The 20234-nt window shown below is 39.7% G+C and overlaps 1 protein-coding gene across 5 annotated transcripts in view; it reads left to right on the top strand.

The window, feature by feature from the left end:
* The window catches only part of LOC121373669 (dynein heavy chain 6, axonemal-like), a 133064-nt gene that overhangs the window by 35533 nt on the left and 77297 nt on the right, over positions 1–20234 (top strand). For all 5 annotated transcript variants that reach the window (XM_041500392.1, XM_041500389.1, XM_041500390.1 and 2 more), the window contains exons 24-37: positions 245–425; positions 2576–2672; positions 3571–3731; positions 4243–4328; positions 5558–5704; positions 8031–8141; positions 8520–8645; positions 10863–11018; positions 12075–12236; positions 14602–14739; positions 15218–15371; positions 16348–16619; positions 17587–17799; positions 18705–18896. In XM_041500392.1, the coding sequence (XP_041356326.1) occupies positions 245–425; positions 2576–2672; positions 3571–3731; positions 4243–4328; positions 5558–5704; positions 8031–8141; positions 8520–8645; positions 10863–11018; positions 12075–12236; positions 14602–14739; positions 15218–15371; positions 16348–16619; positions 17587–17799; positions 18705–18896 (2196 nt within the window). The remainder of the gene's footprint in view (positions 1–244; positions 426–2575; positions 2673–3570; positions 3732–4242; positions 4329–5557; positions 5705–8030; positions 8142–8519; positions 8646–10862; positions 11019–12074; positions 12237–14601; positions 14740–15217; positions 15372–16347; positions 16620–17586; positions 17800–18704; positions 18897–20234) is intronic.

Below are 20234 nucleotides of genomic sequence, written 5' to 3'. Positions count from 1 at the left end.
TGAGTGGTTGACCTATCAGTGTAATTATTTTTGTGTTTGTCTCTCGCAGGATGAGTGGTTGACCAATCAGTGTAATTATTTTTGTGTTTGTCTCTCGCAGGATGAGTGGTTGACCTATCAGTGTAATTATTTTTGTGTGTCTCTCACAGGATGAGTGGTTGACCTATCAGTGTAATTATTTTTGTGTTTGTCTCTCGCATGGTTGACCTATCAGTGTAATTATTTTTGTGTTTGTCTCTCGCAGGATGAGTGGTTGAACTGTCAGCGTAGCTGGTTGTATCTGGAGAGTATCTTCAGTGCGCCCGACATCCAGAGACAGTTGCCGGCGGAGGCGAAGATGTTTCAGCAAGTGGACAAGTCGTACAAGGAGATCATGAGGAAAGTCAACAAAGTGCCGCAGGCTCTCCGCGCGGGAACACAGCCAGGTCAGTTTTATAGAGAATCTAAAAGTAAACACAGCCAGGTCAGTTTTATAGAGAATCTAAAAGTAAACACAGCCAGGTCAGTTTTATAGAGAATCTAAAAGTAAACACAGCCAGATCAGTTTTATAGAGAATCTAAAAGTAAACACAGCCAGGTCAGTTTTATAGAGAATCTAAAAGTAAACACAGCCAGGTCAGTTTTATAGAGAATCTAAAAGTAAACAGCCAGGTCAGTTTTATAGATAATCTAAAAGTAAACACAGCCAGGTCAGTTTTATAGAGAATCTAAAAGTAAACACAGTCAGGTCAGTTTTATAGAGAAACTAAAAGTAAACACAGTCAGGTCTGCTTTATAGAGAATCTAAAAGTAAACACAGTCAGATCAGTTTTATAGAGAATCTAAAAGTCTTGGGAACACTGCCAGGTCAGTTTTATAGAGAATCTAAAAGTAAACACAGTCAGGTCAGTTTTATAGAGAATCTAAAAGTAAACACAGTCAGGTCTGCTTTATAGAGAATCTAAAAGTAAACACAGCCAGGTCAGTTTTATAGAGAATCTAAAAGTAAACAGTCAGGTCTGCTTTATAGAGAATCTAAAAGTAAACACAGCCAGGTCTGGTATATAGAGAATCTAAAAGTAAACACAGCCAGGTCTGTTTAATAGAGAATCTAAAAGTAAACACAGCCAGGTCTGTTTTATAGAGAATCTAAAAGTAAACACAGCCAGGTCTGTTTTATAGAGAATCTAAAAGTAAACACAGCCAGGTCTGTTTAATAGAGAATCTAAAAGTAAACACAGCCAGGTCAGTTTATAGAGAATCTAAAAGTAAACACAACCAGGTCTGTTTTATAGAGAATCTAAAAGTAAACACAGCCAGGTCTGTTTTATAGAGAATCTAAAAGTAAACACAGCCAGGTCAGTTTTATAGAGAATCTAAAAGTAAACACAGCCAGGTCTGTTTTATAGAGAATCTAAAAGTAAACACAGCCAGGTTAGTTTTATAGAAAATCTAAAAGCCTTGGAAACACAGCCAGGTCTGGTTTATAGATAATCTAAAAGTAAACACAGCCAGGTCTGTTTAATAGAGAATCTAAAAGTAAACACAACCAGGTCTGTTTTATAGAGAATCTAAAAGTAAACACAGCCAGGTCTGTTTTATAGAGAATCTAAAAGTAAACACAGCCAGGTCAGTTTTATAGAGAATCTAAACATAAACACAGCCAGGTCAGTTTTATAGAGAATCTAAAAGAATCTAAACATAAACATAGCCAGGTCAGTTTTATAGAGAATCTAAAAGTAAACATAGCCAGGCCAGTTTTATAGAGAATCTAAAAGTAAACACAGGCAGGTCAGTTTTATAGAGATTCTAAACGTAAACACAGCCAGGTCAGTTTTATAGAGAATCTAAAAGTAAACATAGCCAGGTTGGTCATACTTAAGATCTTTAAAAAAAAACATGAAAGGGAAAATGAAAAATAAAGGTCACATACATTCAGAACAGAGACAAAGACTGTGGGTATTTTTGGGACATCACATACATAATATATGGATGATAATGCAATGCATGGTGAAGTAGGTGCCAAACATATTTTCCATTTCAGTTAGTGTTTGCCAGAGAGTCCGCTTGGTAGGACTGGGCGGTATACCGTATATGTCATTCGGTATCAGCATCATGTCAATACCAATTTACTGTATCAAGCAAATCTTAAAATACCGAAATTTCAGTATTGAAAAATATTTTACACTATTTAGTAAAGCACTAACGAACACAAAATGGGTGAAAAGAAGAGAGAGATGAGGGCCTTGTGTATGGAATTTAATTTTATTTAGATAAAATTTAGGTAAGACTTTAACTCGGGCATGCATTTAAATCCGAGTATACCGAAAATACCACCTGATATCGGTATCGGTATCAGTATTGTTTCAAATACCGTACCGATACTGAGGTAAATCGCCCTAAAAATACCAATATTGATACCAAACCTGAAATTTCAATACTGCCTGGCTCTGCTGCTCGGGTTCACAACATTCCTTCACATAATTTGTAATTCCTTGTAGCTCGTTAGTAATTATCTGAATATCACATGTATACTACATCATCCAGATTGGTTTGTGTCAGACTAAACATGTACTGTTTTATCTCGGTTGTTCAGGACTGCTGGAGACGTTTCAGAATAACAACGCTCTGCTCGATCAGATCATGAAGTGTCTGGAGGCGTACCTTGAGTCCAAGAGAGTTATCTTCCCCAGGTCAGTTGTCTTTCCCTAGTGGAAATATGTTTGCCATTTTCGGGTCTTGTAGAGTAGACATTGTGGTGTTATTTTGGTTCATCTTTGCAAAACTTAAAAAATAATTATCAGTTTTTTTGTAAAATTTTCACAGTGATTTATGACAATAAAAAGCATATGCTAACTGTATGAATTGGCAAAGCTGTTCATATACATACGTTTGCCAAGCTGTTTTTTTTTTATTTCATAATCTGATGAACCCAAAAGAAATAACAGACAATCTGTATAATTAAATTTAAAACATATTTATTATTAAAAACACAAACAAGATCATATTTTATTTTGAACCTTTTTTTGTGCTTATTTAGCAATAATTCTCTAGTATACAGTACTATACTAGTATGAAGTGACATCATCAAATATGACATTCCTTGACGATGTCAGTTTTACCTTCTCACTGCTACAATGGACTAATGGAATTCCTTTAAACAGTAATGTAATGAGCCCATTGCGTGGTGGTGACAGGTTTCCTCTCTCTTTATCTGTATGGTCCTTAACTATATGAATGGCACCATAAAATCATAATTGAAATGCGTAGAGTGTGCCATTAAATAGAACACTCCTTCCTTCCTTCCTTCCTTCCTTCCTTCCCACTGCCCCCTTTTCCTTTCTCTCCTTTGAATTCCATCTAATTTTTTCCCAATCTGGCAACTCGTCCATTTCCACATCCCAGTCCTTGTCTCTCCAAACCATGACAGATGCTTGTTTCTTGTGGCTATCCATGCTACTTAGTTACCATTTTCCTTTAGCGTTTAGCTGTGGGCTTAAGTCTGACCACTTCGGAGAGTGTTCAGGAAATTCAGACAGGATCTGTCATGAATATAATTAAAAATTTAATTATCAATAAATATATTTCCAGGTTCTACTTCTTGTCAAATGATGAGCTTTTGGAGATTCTCGCCCAGACGAGAAACCCACTTGCTGTTCAGCCTCACCTGAGAAAGTGCTTCGACGCCATATCCAAACTCGAGTTCGCAGTCCTGTCATCGCCCTCGGAAGACAAAACAACATCTTCTGAAGGTTTGAGCTGGCCAGCAGTTTTGTTAATTCTCAACTAGTGACATACATAGCGGTTTAATAAATGTCTTTTGGTGGAGGGGTTGGAGAGAGGAAAAGAAAGGGGGAGAGGGATAGAGAGAGAAAGAGAAACAGAGAGCATGAGAGAGAGATGTATATAGAGAGAGAAACAGAAGTAGAGACCACGAGTAAGACAGAGAGAGAGAGAGAGAGAAACAGAAGTAGAGACAGTAAGACAGAGAGAGAGAGAGAGACAGACACACAGACAGACAGACAGACACACAGACACACAGACAGACAGAGAGATGTTTTGTTTTTGAGATAATGAGCTATGAGGAATTATGAATTATCTGTCCTTAGTGAATGAATGTTGTAAACCTGAGCCTTTGGCGAAGGTTTTACAACATTCATTCATCGGGGATAGATAATTATAATTTGTAACTCCTCATAGAGAGCCTTTGGTGAGCTGTTTTTGAGACCGAGGGAGATAAATAAATAAGTATTTCTCTTTTAGGCCAGAGTGGTGAGACGGAGATTCAATACACTAATGAAATTTTGGCGATGGTTTCGCCTGAAGGAGAAAAGGTTTCCCTCGGAAAGGTAAGACGCCTTCAGACATTTCTAGTCCCCTGACCGAGTGGTCGTTTTGTCTCCATCTGTCTGTCCAGGGCGAGATGTAGCACAGTGGTAAAGCGCTCATTTGATGCGCAGTCGGTTTGGGATCGATCCCCATCAGTGGGCCCATCGGGCTATTTCTCGCTCCAGCCAGTGCACCACGACTGGTACATCAAAGACCGTGGTATGTGCTATCCTGTCTATGGGATGGTGCATATAAAGGATTCCTTGCTGCTAATCGATAAGAGTAGCCCATGAAGTGGTGACGGCAGGTTTCTTCCCTCAGTATCTGTGTGGTCCTTAACCATATGTCCGACACCATATAACCATAAATAAAATGTGTTGAGTGTGTCATTAAATAAACGATTTCCTTCCTACCTTCCTTCCATCTGTCTATCCATTCGTACGTCGGTCCCACGTACAGTTTGAATTCTGTGGGTATTTATCCATGTTTGGGATTTAAAAGTAACATGTTAATATATTATGTTATTTAATTCTCAGGGTCTGAAGACTGTCCGCTAATTATCATCTTGTTTAATTCTCAGGGTCTGCAGGCTCATGGCTAATTATCATCTTGTTTAATTCTCAGGGTCTGCAGGCTCATGGCTAATTATCATCTTGTTTAATTCTCAGGGTCTGCAGGCTCATGGCTAATTATCATCTTGTTTAATTCTCAGGGTCTGCAGGCTCATGGCTAATTATCATGTTGTTTAATTCTCGGAGTCTGAAGGCTTAGGGTTAATTATCATGTTGTTTAATTCTCAAGGTCTGAAGGCTCATAGCTAATTATCATGGGTTTTTTCTCAGGCTTGTGGCTAATTATCATGTTGTGTAATTCTCAGGGTCTGAAGGCTAAGGGTTAATTATCATGTTGTTTAATTCTCAGTGTCTGAAGACTTATGGCTAATTATCATGTTTAATTCTCAATCTGAAAGCTCGTGGCTAATTATCATGTTGTTTAATTCTCAGTCTGAAAGCTCATGGCTAATTATCATGTTGTTTAATTCTCAGTCTGAAAGCTCGTGGCTAATTATCATGTTGTTTAATTCTCAGTCTGAAGACTTATGGCTAATTATCATGTTGTTTAATTCCCAGTCTGAAGGCTTATGGCTAATTATAATGTTATTTAATTCTCAGGGTCTGAAGGCTTAGGGCTAATTATCATGGGTTTTTTCTCAGGCTCGTGGCTAATTATCATGTTATGTAATTGTCAGGGTCTGAAGGCTCGTGGAAACGTTGAGGACTGGCTGGGTAAGGTGGAGGAGGCCATGTTCTCAAACCTGCGTCGACTGACCAAGTTTTCCATCGCCGACTACGAACGCAGGCCACGGGCAGACTGGATCGTCAGCCATGCTTCACAGGTATGTGTCGCCCCAGCACATTGTTTAATCAGCCTCACGGGTACTAGTCACCCCAGCACATTGTTTAATCAGCGTCACATTTAGTACACCCCAGCACATTGTTTATTTAGCTTCACTGGTCTCAAAATTGGTTACCAACAATACAGAATTATTATGAACGCAACTGTAATTTTGAGATGTTTACTTGTGCATCCAGCCTGGTGCTTCAAAAACCTTTAGAGTCTTAGACTCGAGACTTTTAGTCAGAGACTTTAACGTCATGGCAATGCCATACACAGGCATCGAAATAAGCATTGTGTCTGGTAACCCATTTACTGGTTACCACAAAATATAACCTGGTAACCTATAGGTTTTCACAACTATATGAAAGTTAGAATTGAATTCCTGTTACTACTACGCGGTCGTTCTGAAATTATAATGGTGCGCGCGAACATTGGTACGAGAAACGAAATCCGGAAGTAAATTTAGCTAGTGGGTGCTGCTTCACCTTTAGACTACTGGATTAATTTTTAACAAAAAGCACGTTGAGTGGGTACAAGTTTATAATTTTTACTCACATATATTCACTTAAATGTTTTATAAAAACATGAAATAAAGTTCATATATTAATCGGTAAGTATTATTTTCGTGTCTTTTTTTGTAATTTTTATTATTTTAGATCGGCTAATGGTGATTAAAATTAGGCAAAAAATCGAAAAAGTTGCGCTTACTTACGGGCATTTGTGGCCAGCTGTCCAGTATTTATGTCCATTATTCCCGATAACAGTGGTTTTCTGACCCGAATTTTTTTTTTAAACCGATCTAAGATTCATATTGCAATATTTGGTAATTTTCGTTGTTGGTAAAACGATCAAATTTATTATTAAATTAGCTGTCACAATCAGCTATCGATCCCTGAAAATGACCGCGACGTGCCGCCATTGTTGTCACGCGAAAATACTTGCCGAAAACCACTTTTTGAACTCAAAATTTCAAGGTATTTTCAATTGAAAAAATCAAAACAAAAGCCACCATTTTAAATATGAATTGGGGAATGCACTGTATACAGTGTACAGTATATCAACTGACGTGACGTCGCGCGAGATATCTCGCCTGCAGTAGTCAGAAGGTTAAACGCGGATTGCCAAAAGTTGCTTTGCAATTCCACAAGTGCAGACGAACATCGGTGCAATTTTGTACGAGAAAACAAAACGCGGACGTAAATTCATCTAGTGGACGCTGCTTAAATGCGGAGTGACTTGCGCGCGAACATCGATGCAATTCCTGACGAGATAATGAAACGCAGAGGTCCTGAATGCATTGCCTGGTTTACGTTCGGAAACAAAACTACCGTTAACGTTGAAATTTTTGTCGAGAACGAAACACCGTTGTCGACTTCTCTAACATGTGGTAACCTCCCGGTAACCTGAACGACCGTTGTCGACTTCTCTAACATGTGGTAACCTCCAGTTAACCTGAACGACCGTTGTCGACTTCTCTAACATGTGGTAACCTCCCGGTAACCTGAACGACCGTTGTCGACTTCTCTAACATGTGGTAACCTCCCGGTAACCTGAACGACCGTTGTCGACTTCTCTAACATGTGGTAACCTCCCGGTAACCTGAACGACCGTTGTCGACTTCTCTAACATGTGGTAACCTCCCGGTAACCTCAACGACCGTTCTCGACTTCTCTAACATGTGGTAACCTCCCGGTAACCTCAACGACCGTTGTCGACTTCTCTAACATGTGGTAACCTCCCGGTAACCTGAACGACCGTTGTCGACTTCTCTAACATGTGGTAACCTCCCGGTAACCTGAACGACCGTTGTCGACTTCTCTTACATGTGGTAACCTCTCGGTAACCTGAACGACCATTCTCGACTTATTTCAATGCCTGCATACAGATTGCAGGTGTGTGACATTATTAAAGTAAAATGGAAGCCCAGTTAACTGTAGTTAAGAAAGCGTTCTGACCGACTGCTGGGATTTGTTTTGTTTTATTCATTTCATTTCATTTCAACTTATTTTCATGCTTATATCCAGTTAAGGTTCAAGCACGCTGTCCTGGGCACACACCTCAGCTATCTGGGCTGTCTGTCCAGGACAGTGGGTTAGTTGTTAATTGTTAGTGGTTAGTGAGAGAGAGAAGATGGTGTGGAGGTATTACACATATCCACTGAGTCGTTAAAACTCGCTCTGGGTTGGAGCCGGTACCGGGCTGTGAACCCTGTACCTACCAGCCTTATGTCCGATGGCTTAACCACAATGCCACCAAGGCCAGTATTTTGTTTTAGATAATTTCCCCGCATAAGTAAACTCACTGTCTGTGTTTTGTTTTTCCAGGTTGTGTTGACAGTCGCACAGCTGATGTGGGCTCGAGAAGTGACGGAGATTCTCGAAGGAGAGTTTGATCGGCTGGAAGCAATGAAAGAGTTTGAGACTCAGTGTTTCTCTGTAAGAAGCTCATTTGTTTTTCCCATTAAAAAAAAAATAATAATACTAATATTTTTGATCGATTTGAGGCAATTAAAAAATTTGAATTTCAGTGTTTTTCTGTAAATGTTTTTGAATTTCTTATTAATTTTTTTTTTTTATTTGATCGGCTTGAAGCAATGAAAGAGTTCAGAGTCTCAGTGGTTCTCTGTAAGAACTCATTTTTTTTATTTATTTAAAAACAAATTATAATAAATTTTGATAAGTTTGAAGCAGTGAAAGAGTTTGAGTGTTTATCTGTAAGAAGCGATACAAACATGCAGACACGCGTTTCATAAAATCAGTACGACACACAAGCTCATATAATAATCTCTGTGTTGTTCTTTCACTGTTTTGTAGGACTTGAACAAATTGGCTGCGATCGTGCGAGGCGAGCTGCCGAAGTTGGCGCGGGCGGTGTTGTGTGCTCTGATTACCATCGACGTGCACGGCCGAGACATGATCACCGAGATGGTCAAAACACAGGTCAGTGAACACACATTGTAATAATCGAACAATTACTTTAAAATTTACAATCATTATGGTTTAAAGACATCCCTTTAGTCTTGGTGTAGTAACATGATTGTGTTCATTTCTGCATGAACGTAAGATGATGTCATCAGGGAATGTCACAAGATTGTGTTTTTTATATGAATTTTGTACTTTTTATAAATAAACATAAATTTGTTTGTGTTACTATATAGAGGTTATTACCAGAGTGTTTTTCGGTATCGTCAATATCATATATTAGGAATAAAAATTGTATTATGCGAGCCTCTGGCGAGCATAATAATTTATATTTATTCCTAATATATGATATTGACGATACCAAAATACACGAGGGTAATAATCTCTCAATCATATAAGCTCAAGCTTAATACAACATGTTTTTGTAAACTGTACACGCAACTTTAATTCCAGTCCGCCATTACTAGATATTCAAATGACGTAAGAATATGTGGTGCGGTGTATTTTTGAATGTCCATACATCAAAATAAAGTTATGCCTAACGTTTTTTGTTTTTCAAATGCTGGACAGCTTTCAGTGTCAAATTGCCATTGAAATGTTTTTATTTGATGACTATGAATGTATACGTCAATCATGGAGTATCACCCAAGTACGTTTGCTTAAATGTCAATAAACCTAGTGCCGAGACCTCGACTAATTTACATCTGATTTGCAAAGTTATCAAATTCTTAAAGTATGGGATCTAAAAAATATCACATACTTTGATTGCACTGAAAATGTAAGATATTATATGATAAAAATAACTTATGTTTCAAATTTAATTGTAAAGATTGTCTTGAAATTTCTTTTAGATCAACAGGATATGAAGCAAAAACACATGCAATCGTTTATGTGAACCACTTCACTGGTTTACAGTTTGTGCTCGGTTTTTCCCATACCCTGATGCACCTTAGAAAATAAATAGCAGACAATCCTTAGAACATTCTAACGTGATACTCACTGATAAACAGTGGATGCAGTGAGAATATGTTTTTGGCATACAATATGCCCACTGCAGTGTAATTTAGTGTTTTCCCTAGCTTGTTTTAGCATGGTGCAGCACCATGCCTCAATAGTCTAGCACAATCTTGCCTTAATCAGCACCATGCTGCCCTGAGATTAAACAAGCCTTTTTCACTAATTAATTCTAAAATTGCCTTTATAAAACACCCAAAAAGGTATTATTAATTAATAAAAAAAAGCCTTTTATATATCTTTTGCCATTCATTTATTAAAACAAGCACATAAATTACATTATTGTTTATTTCAGTTAATTTTTGTGTATTTTTAATGAAAAACAAGTGCCACGAAAATGGTGAAAATGCCCCAAAAGTGTTTGGTCTACCATGTCTTGCTAAATTTCTAGGGAAATCACTATAATTTCTAGGAAATCACTATAATTTCTAGGGAAATCACTATAATTTCTAGGGAAATCACTATAATTTCTAAGGAAATCACTATAATTTCTAGGGACATCACTATAATTTCTTGGGAAATCACTATAATTTCTAGGGAAATCACTATAATTTCTAGGGACATCACTATAATTTCTAGGGACATCACTATAATTTCTTGGAAAATCACTATAATTTCTAGGGACATCACTATAATTTCTAAGGAAATCACTATAATTTCTAGGGAAATCACTATAATTTCTAAGGAAATCACTATAATTTCATTGCTGGGTCTTGATTATTTCTTAAGGGTTGTAGTTTTATAATTACATTAAACATTGGATGTAACATGCAGCGGAACATATTTCCACGAGAACTCGATAGTATCATGAGATACACTGCAAATGAAGAAGAAATGATTATCTGTCTTAGTACTGTTTACATTGAGGGGAGGTGGGGGGGGGGGGCTGGACATAGCCCAGTGGTAAAGCGGTCGCTTGATGCATGGTCGATCTCCATCTCCATTGGGCTATTTCTTGTTCCAGCCAGTGCACCACGACTGGTATATCAAAGGTAATGGTATGTGCTATCTTGTCTGTGGGATAGTGCATATAAAAGACCCCTTGCTACTAATGGAAAAATGTAGTGGGTTTCCTCTCTAAGACCCTGTGTCAAAATTACCAAATATTTGACATCCAATAGCAATTAACAAATCAATGTGCTCTGGTGGTGTTGTTAAACAAATCAATTTGTGTAGTTTTTTCTTTACGTTGAGGTGTACCATGATGTTTGTTATCTGCAGGTTGATGACATCAGCAGTTTCCAGTGGCAGAAACAGATGAGGTACTACTGGGACGCAGACGTGGATGACTGCATCGTGCGCATGTCAATCTCTGAGTACAACTACGGTTACGAGTACCTCGGGGCATCAGCACGACTCGTTATCACGCCGCTCACTGTGAGTATATCTCATTATTATATCACCATGAATATATGTTGTTATCACACCACTCATTGTGAATATATTTCGTTATCACACCACTCACCATGAGTATATCTTGTTATTATATCACCATGAATATATCTTATTATCACACCACTCATTGTGAATATATCTCATTATTATATTACCATGAATATATCTTATTATCACACCACTCACTGAGTATATCTCATTATTATATCACCATGAATATATCTTATTATCGCACCACTCGGTGTAAGTATATCTCATTATTATAACACCATGAATATATCTTATTATCACACCACTCGTTGTGAGTATATCTCATTATTATATCATCATGAATATATCTTATTTTCACACCACTCGGTGTGAGTATATCTCATTATTATAACACCATGAATATATCTTATTATCACACCACTCGTTGTGAGTATATCTCATTATTATAACACCATGAATATATCTTATTATCACACTACTCGTTGTGAGTATATCTCATTATTATAACACCATGAATATATCTTATTATCACACCACTCGTGAGTATATCTCATTATTATATCATCATGAATATATCTTATTATCACACCACTCATTGTGAGTATATTTTGTTATCACACCACTCACAGTGAGTATATCTTGTTATCACACCACACACAGGGTAAATATCTCATTATCACACCGCTCACAGAGTATATTGTGTTATCAAACCACTCACAGTGAGTATATCTCGTTATCACACCACTCACTGAGTATATTGTGTCATCACTGTTTTCTTTTAAGACTATATCTAAGAATTATCAGTGTTTGACATCCAGTAACTGATGATTAATCAATCAATGTGCTCTAGTGGTGTCGTTAAATAAAACAAACTTTAACTTTAAACATCATGGCTATTATTTGCACTAAAATAAAAATAAAATGACCAGTGTAAACGATTTTGCCTGTCACATAACAAATTTGAAAATAAGTTTATTTCAGTCTGGTAGTTTAAAAGACAACTTTGTGATGCCTGTTAAGTGTTTTTTTTCTTCTTCTATTCCACAGGATCGTTGTTACCTGTGCTTGATGGGAGCTCTCCAGTTAGACCTGGGAGGTGCCCCAGCCGGGCCTGCTGGAACGGGAAAAACAGAGACAACGAAAGATCTGGCCAAGGGTCTGGCCAAGCAGTGCGTTGTCTTCAACTGTTCTGATGGCCTCGATTACAAGGTAAGTAATATGCGGCTGCATGTTATTTTTATATTATGCTCTCTATTACAAGGTAACCGGCTTCGGTGGTGTCGTGGTTAGGCCATCGGTCTACAGGCTGGTAGGTACTGGGTTCGGATCCCAGTCGAGACATGGGATTTTTTATCTAGATACTGACGCCAAACCCTGAGTGAGTGCTCCGCAAGGCTCAATGGGTAGCTGTAAACCACTTGCACCGACCAGTGATCCATATCTGGTTCAACGAAGGCCATGGTTTGTGCTATCCTGCCTGTGGGAAGTGCAAATAAAAGATCCCTTGCTGCTAATCGGAAAGAGTGGCCCATGTAGTGGCGACAGCAGGTTTCCTCTCCAAATCTGTGTGGTCCTTAACCATATGTCTGACGCCATATAACCGTAAATAAAATGTGTTGAATGTGTCGTTAAATAAAACATTTCTTTCTTTCTTTCTATTACAAGGTAAGGCCAAAAAAAAAAAAAAAGTTTGTTTCAGGTAACATGACCAAAAAAAGTAGGGTAGGTAGGTAGGATTTTTTTTTATTTTTTTTTATTATTATTACTTTTTTTTTGAGTTCAAAGAAAGGTTACCCTACCTTAAATGTGTTTGCCAGAGAAAAACTCAGTCTCAAGATGAAAGACATGAAGGCAAGCTGTCTGAAGAATCTTAGTTTACTCTTTGCAGCCAGAGAGAAATATAAACAATCTCACTGTCAAGTTTTCAAATGTCAGTAGATGACTGCACAGAAACTTCACAGCTTTGTCCAGTTTTGTCAGAGGATGACTACACAAATTTGTCCAAGTTGGTCATTAGATGTTTGCACAAAAAGTTCACAGATTTGTCCAACTTGTATTGGAAATAACAAAACAATACTAATTTTGTGTGCAATTTACAAATCAATCGGCTTAGAAATGAATAACTTGTAGTAAATTTCATAGTAATAAAAAAGACGTTCCTAGCTCGAGTACTCTGACTGTAAGAGAGCTTGACGGACATTTAGACATAACTAATGAGAGCGTGTTTATGTTCAAATGTCCGTCTAGCTCTCTTACAGTCAGAGTACTTGGGCTAAGGCGTTCCCTGTGGGACGGACTTATAGTTTTAATGTTTATTAGCCTATTGAACGGACCCATGCTAAAATCACCCAAATTAATTTATTCCCAATTAACTGAAACACTGAAATAAATGTGAACTGTTTAATGTTTGTGGTTATTCTTGAATATTCCGTTTATTTAATTATTATCCATGCTCAGCAGTTGATAGGCCTATCTACATCACTGGCGTAGGAAGCGGGTACTTTGTAGCAGCATCGATGGTTTATATATTAATTTTATACGTGTGTGTGCCCACCCACCCCACTTTTTGGTATCTTCCTACAGGCTACACCCGTATATATGAACAAATTCTGGGTACTAGGCCTAAGCAGTAGCCAACAACGAAAATTGTACCACGTCTTCTTCAAATGACCTTCACCTTTGCATGCGAAAAAACCCGTGATGACTTGTAGTCTGTGCATGTGGTATCGAGAAATCCTTGATTGTTTTGTTGAGATCGCACGTTGTTTTTGGAAAATAAACCTACAATGTATGAGATGACTGGAGTTACGATAATACGATATATTTTCCTCTTTAGGCCTACAGTATTTAGCAGTTTGTAATAAAAGCCGTTTAATCGCCACACACATTACCGTACTGTCATGCGATCTCGTGTGTCACCAATTACCGTGGTACCTAATAAGAGCATGTGTTAATGATTCCAATTTCAAACAAATTAGTTATGCTCATATCCATTCAACGTCCAGGCATGTCTAGTCTGGGTCCAGTCTCTAACAACGCCAGTGATTGGGTCCAGAGCACGGCGTAAGAAGGTGCCAAAAAGTGGGGTGGGGGTGTATAAAAACCATCGCTGCTGGCCCCCCCCCCCCCCCCCACACACACACCCCTCAACCTCCATTTAACACACACACTGACGTGTAAGAGTTATCCTACTTGAGTACTTCTGTCGTCTGCTTTGTCGATCCGTGACCACAATTTCTCTGTGTGCTTCCCCCCACCCCACCCCAGCCTAGCAGAAAAAAAAAAGTTCAGGGTTGGTGGCAAAATTTAGGGTCGGTCGGGTGACCGGAAACAAACAATTTTTTTTTTTTTTGGCCTAATACACAATCTTTCGTGTTATGGTATGGTATGTGTTGTCCTGTCTGTGAGAAAGTTGAAAAAAGATCTCTGGCTGCTAATGGAAAATTGTAGTGGATTTCTTTTGAAGAATGTTTTGTCAGAATTATGAAAGGTTTGACATCCAATAGCCAGATGCTTAATGAATCAATGTGCTCTAGTGGAGTCGTTAAACAAAATCTTTGAACTTTCATTTCAGATGATGGGTCGATTCTTCTCAGGACTGGCTCAGTCTGGCGCATGGTGTTGCTTCGACGAGTTCAACAGAATTGACATTGAGGTGTTGTCCGTGATCGCCCAGCAGCTGATCACCATCAGGAACGCAAAAGCACAGAAGGTAATGTTAGCCTTGTAGTTCGGCTTAAAAGTGGAGTTTCAAAGATTTTCTTTTCTTTCTCATAATTTGTTGTAATAAAAACACATGGTGAAGCGATGGTTTTGTTATAAATAATGGAGAACCTATTGCAGATAGATCTGATCCAATTAGGATTCATCTCGGTTTGTGTTAAAACAAATTTGAAATCTATTACATTAAAATTTTAGTTTAATTTTTGTAATATAATTTTTTTTAACTTATATTTTTATTTTTTTAATTAACCTGCAATGAGTTGATCATCTATGAATGTAATTGTCACTGACACCAAGTACGTTTGTGGTAGCTAGTGAGACATTTTATTTCAGAGGAATTCTTGGCCTTTTTACATAGTTTGAGTGGACTTGTCAAAATGTCCTTACAGCCACTTGGGTAGAAAAGTCAGGTTAAGAATTCATGAAAAGAGACAACACAAAGTTTTTATGATTGTTTTGTGTTTCAGCTACAACGCTTCATGTTTGAAGGGAGAGAAATCAAGCTGCTGCCAACGTGCGCGACGTTTATCACCATGAATCCCGGTTACGCTGGCCGAACAGAACTCCCCGACAACCTGAAAGCTCTCTTCAGACCCATTGCCATGATGGTGCCAGATTACGGTAAGAGATGTAGATTTTTTACTTAAGTGTCATTAAATATTTCTTTTTTAAGAATCTCGTTGGGTGAAACTCGGAATGGTCGAATACGCCGCAACACTCGAATCAAAAATGAATTCCTGAGTTACTCGTACACGTTACTGACTGAATGGTTAAGTCAAACTACCCGATGGGTCAAACACTTTCTCAAGTACCGATGGGGTTTAAGCCAACAGGATTCACTGTATGTATATATATATATATATATATATATATATATAGATAGATTTGAGTTAACCAACTTCCAAGACATCTTACATGATTATGTTTATAGATTTGATGTTTATATGACAACATTTGTGATCTTTTTGCCCAATAAGCTGGCTAAATGTTTGAAGGATTGGTCCCAAAATTTAAAAAACAACAACTGATTTTGGATGGATGGATGTACAAAGAAGGCACAGGTATATAGCATAAAAAGAGGAAAAAATCTAAAAGATATCAGGTTTTAAATAATGCAGCATGGGTAATGCATTGCCTGTTACTGGCTCCGGTCAGGCTGCTGGTGCTCTCTTGCACCTGCCAGCACAGGTGGTCACCTCTCCCTCCCACCCCAACCCTTTCCTGTCCTGGGCAGAGGAACCGTCCGAGGCCAGCACCTGCACCCATGACAGGTATGCACTACAACAGCTTGCACCGAATGTACACGTTAAACTCTCTGACTTGACCTGACCTGGTAATGCATAGCAAAGTTTACTATTTACCGTTTCAGGTCTAATAACTGATTCAGAAGTGATCCTGGACTTATAGGGGTTGAAGTCATACACAAACCTCACATCACATAACAGAGTTTACTGTTCATTGTTTCAGGTCTGATAGCTGAAGTGATCCTGTACTTGGAAGGATTCAAAACGTCCGAGAACCTCGCCCAGAAGATGGTCCAGATGTATAACAACCTCTCATACTGTTACATTAGAGCCTTTACTATTCACCATTTCAGGTCTGATAGCTGAAGTGATCCTGTACTCCGAAGGATTCGAATCGTCCAAGAACCTCGCCCAGAAGATGGTCCAGATGTACAAGCTGTGCAGTGAGCAGCTGTCTCAGCAGGACCACTACGACTTCGGGATGCGCGCCGTCAAGTCCGTGCTCGTGATGGCCGGCACGCTCAAGAGACAGAACCCAGACAAACACGAGGATGTGGTGCTCATTCGAGCACTGCGAGACAGCAACCTGCCAAAGTTCCTGAAGCAGGACGCTCAACTCTTCCAGGTTTGTGATACTCTGTGTGATGTAGTCAGAGCAATAACTACTGTATGATACGATCCTATCATTGGACTGTCTGGGACTGACATCAGATAGTGTTACTGCAAATCTTGTTAGCATAACTAAAGAAAATTTACTTTTTATTTTTGCAGGTTGTTAAAGACTGGTTTAATTGGTTATTATTTACTAGTAAAAAAAGTTTTTATAATATTATTGGAACAAAATAAACAAATGATCAACAGTTTCTACGTACATGTTTTCCACTAGTAATTCTTTGACAGCAAAGAACTGTTTACTCTTTTGATGGCTATCTGACATGTGTTTCTGTTTGCTTTCTATGTTTACCCAGGTTGAAGCAGCCATTATTAACACAAAGTGGTAGCACATTATAATTTTTTAATTCTCCAGGGCCAATTTCACTAAACATTGTAAGTCTAGTTTTGCACGTAAACGTAAATCTATGACTAGACCACAATTCTTATTACTATTATAGTACAACTAATATAGTTAGAAATACGCATATTTCATTTTCTTTTGTCCTTAAATGATCCATTTTCTGTAATAATGTAATTTTCTTTTCATGAAATAGATGCCAAACACGTGCAGGTGTATGACTGGTATAACTGCTAGTCGCAGACGTAAACTTACGATGTTTTGTGAAATTGCCGCCTGCCTTTAGTTTTAAGGTGGGCTATTACCCACACACACCATTCGCACGTGTTAAATGCAGACCAGGCAGGCTGTACACAATCCGCCATCAGTTTTTCAACATTATTTTGTGCTAAGCAAGTTGTTTGTAGCTATCTTGTCAGCACTTTATGCAGACAACGGCGTGCGTGGGCAATAGCCCACATTAAAACACAAGGACTGATTCTTGAGTTAATTATGCAAAGATTGTGTGTGGTGTATATTTAAAAAACCAGCTTAGAACTGTGTTGTTAATCTTCTTCTCTATTTGTCTATTATTGTCCAGGCCATCCTGACGGATTTGTTCCCCGGCGTCGAGATTCCCGAACATGATTACGGCCGCCTACAGCTGGAGATCGAGAGTGTCCAGAAGAAAATGGACCTGCAGCACGTGTCGGCCCAGGTGAAGAAAGTGATCCAGTTCTACGAGACCATGATAGTCAGACACGGGGTCATGCTCGTCGGACCGACTGGTAGCGGAAAAACAACCATCTACAGGGTAAGGTCTTAGTTAGTTTGTGTTAGGATAACCAGAGGGCGAGAGAGGGAGGGAGGGAGGGAGGGAGGTAGGCCCAGGTGAAGAAAGTGATCCAGTTCTATGAGACCATGATAGTCAGACACGGAGTCATGCTCGTCGGACCGACCGGTAGCGGAAAAACAACCATCTACAGGGTAAGGTCTTAGTGAGTTTGCGTTAGGATAACCAGAGGGAGGGAGAGAGAGCGAGACAGAGGGAGGGAGGGAGATAGGCCCAGGTGAAGAAAGTGATCCAGTTCTATGAGACCATGATAGTCAGACACGGGGTCATGCCCGACTGGTAGCAGAAAAACAACCATCTACAGGGTAAGGTCTTAGTTAGTTTGTGTTAGGATAACCAGAGGGAGAGAGAGGGAGGGAGAGGGAGGGAGGGAGGTAGGCCCAGGTGAAGAAAGTGATCCAGTTCTATGAGACCATGATAGTCAGACACGGAGTTATGCTCGTCGGACTGACCGGTAGCGGAAAAACAACCATCTACAGGGTAAGGTCTTAGTTTGTGTTAGGATGACTGGAGGGACGGAGGGAGAGAGGGAAGGAGGGAGGGAGGGAGAGACCTTGATGAAGAAAAGCTGGTGCTGGAGTGGGGCTTTTCTGGGCTGGGTTGGGGCTGGGGCTTGGGTTGGGACTGGGTGAAATTTGGATGGATGGATGAGATGAATGGCATCTCAGACCAAAGAAAAATTGGTTACTGGGTGTGTCAGCCAAAGTCAAACATTTTATCATCAAAAGACTGTGTAATTAAATATGGTAAATTATATTAGTACAATTCAGCCGTGAAAAAAACTGTACCTAAAATCATATAAATACAGCCACGAAAGAAAATCCTGACTTACTAATTAATACGTATATATTTTGCCTTGTCTTCAGATTCTGGCCAAGACTCTGTCGAACCTTCACGAGGAGGGTCTATCTAAGGAAAACTACTTCTACCAGCCGGTTCACACATTTGTCCTCAACCCCAAGGCCATCACCATGGAGGAGCTGTATGGTGGAATCAACAAACTGACTCTGGAGTGGCATGACGGGCTGATGGGCCTCACTGTCAGACACACAGTACAGGTTGGTATTACAATGATGATAAACTGACTCTGGAGTGGCACGACGGGCTGATGGGGCTCACTGTCAGACACACAGTACAGGTTAGTACAGGTTGGTATTACAATGATGATAAACTGACTCTGGAGTGGCACGACGGGCTGATGGGGCTCACTGTCAGACACACAGTACAGGTTAGTACAGGTTGGTATTATAATGATGATAAACTGACTCTGGAGTGGCACGACGGGCTGATGGGGCTCACTGTCAGACACACAGTACAGGTTGGTATTACAATGATGATAAACTGACTCTGGAGTGGCACGACGGGCTGATGGGGCTCACTGTCGGACACACAGTACAGGTTGGTATTACAATGATGATAAACTGACTCTGAAGTGGCACGACGGGCTGATGGGGCTCACTGTCGGACACACAGTACAGGTTGGTATTACAATGATGATAAACTGACTCTGGAGTGGCACGACGGGCTGATGGGGCTCACTGTCAGACACACAGTACAGGTTGGTATTACATTGATGATAAACTGACTCTGGAGTGGCAAGACAGGCTGATGGGGCTCACTGTCAGACACACAGTACAGGTTGGTATTACATTGATGATAAACTGACTCTGGAGTGGCACGACGGGCTGATGGGGCTCACTGTCAGACACACAGTACAGGTTAGTACAGGTTGGTATTACAATGATGATAAACTGACTCTGAAGTGGCACGACGGGCTGATGGGGCTCACTGTCAGACACACAGTACAGGTTGGTATTATAATGATGATAAACTGACTCTGAAGTGGCACGACGGGCTGATGGGGCTCACTGTCAGACACACAGTACAGGTTAGTACAGGTTGGTATTACAATGATGATAAACTGACTCTGAAGTGGCACGACGGGCTGATGGGGCTCACTGTCAGACACACAGTACAGGTTAGTACAGGTTGGTATTATAATGATGATAAACTGACTCTGGAGTGGCTCGACGGGCTGATGGGGCTCACTGTCAGACACACAGTACAGGTTAGTACAGGTTGGTATTATAATGATGATAAACTGACTCTGGAGTGGCTCGACGGGCTGATGGGGCTCACTGTCAGACACACAGTACAGGTTGGTATTACAATGATGATAAACTGACTCTGGAGTGGCACGACGGGCTGATGGGGCACACTGTCGGACACACAGTACAGGTTGGTATTACAATGATGATAAACTGACTCTGGAGTGGCACGACGGGCTGATGGGGCTCACTGTCAGACACACAGTACAGGTTAGTACAGGTTGGTATTACAATGATGATAAACTGACTCTGAAGTGGCACGACGGGCTGATGGGGCTCACTGTCAGA

This window comes from Gigantopelta aegis, chromosome 5 (genome assembly GCF_016097555.1).
Source record: "Gigantopelta aegis isolate Gae_Host chromosome 5, Gae_host_genome, whole genome shotgun sequence".
Lineage (NCBI taxonomy): Eukaryota > Metazoa > Mollusca > Gastropoda > Neomphalida > Peltospiridae > Gigantopelta > Gigantopelta aegis.
The sequence above is the reverse complement of the archived record's forward strand: the minus strand, read 5'-3'. Positions and strand labels throughout refer to the sequence as shown.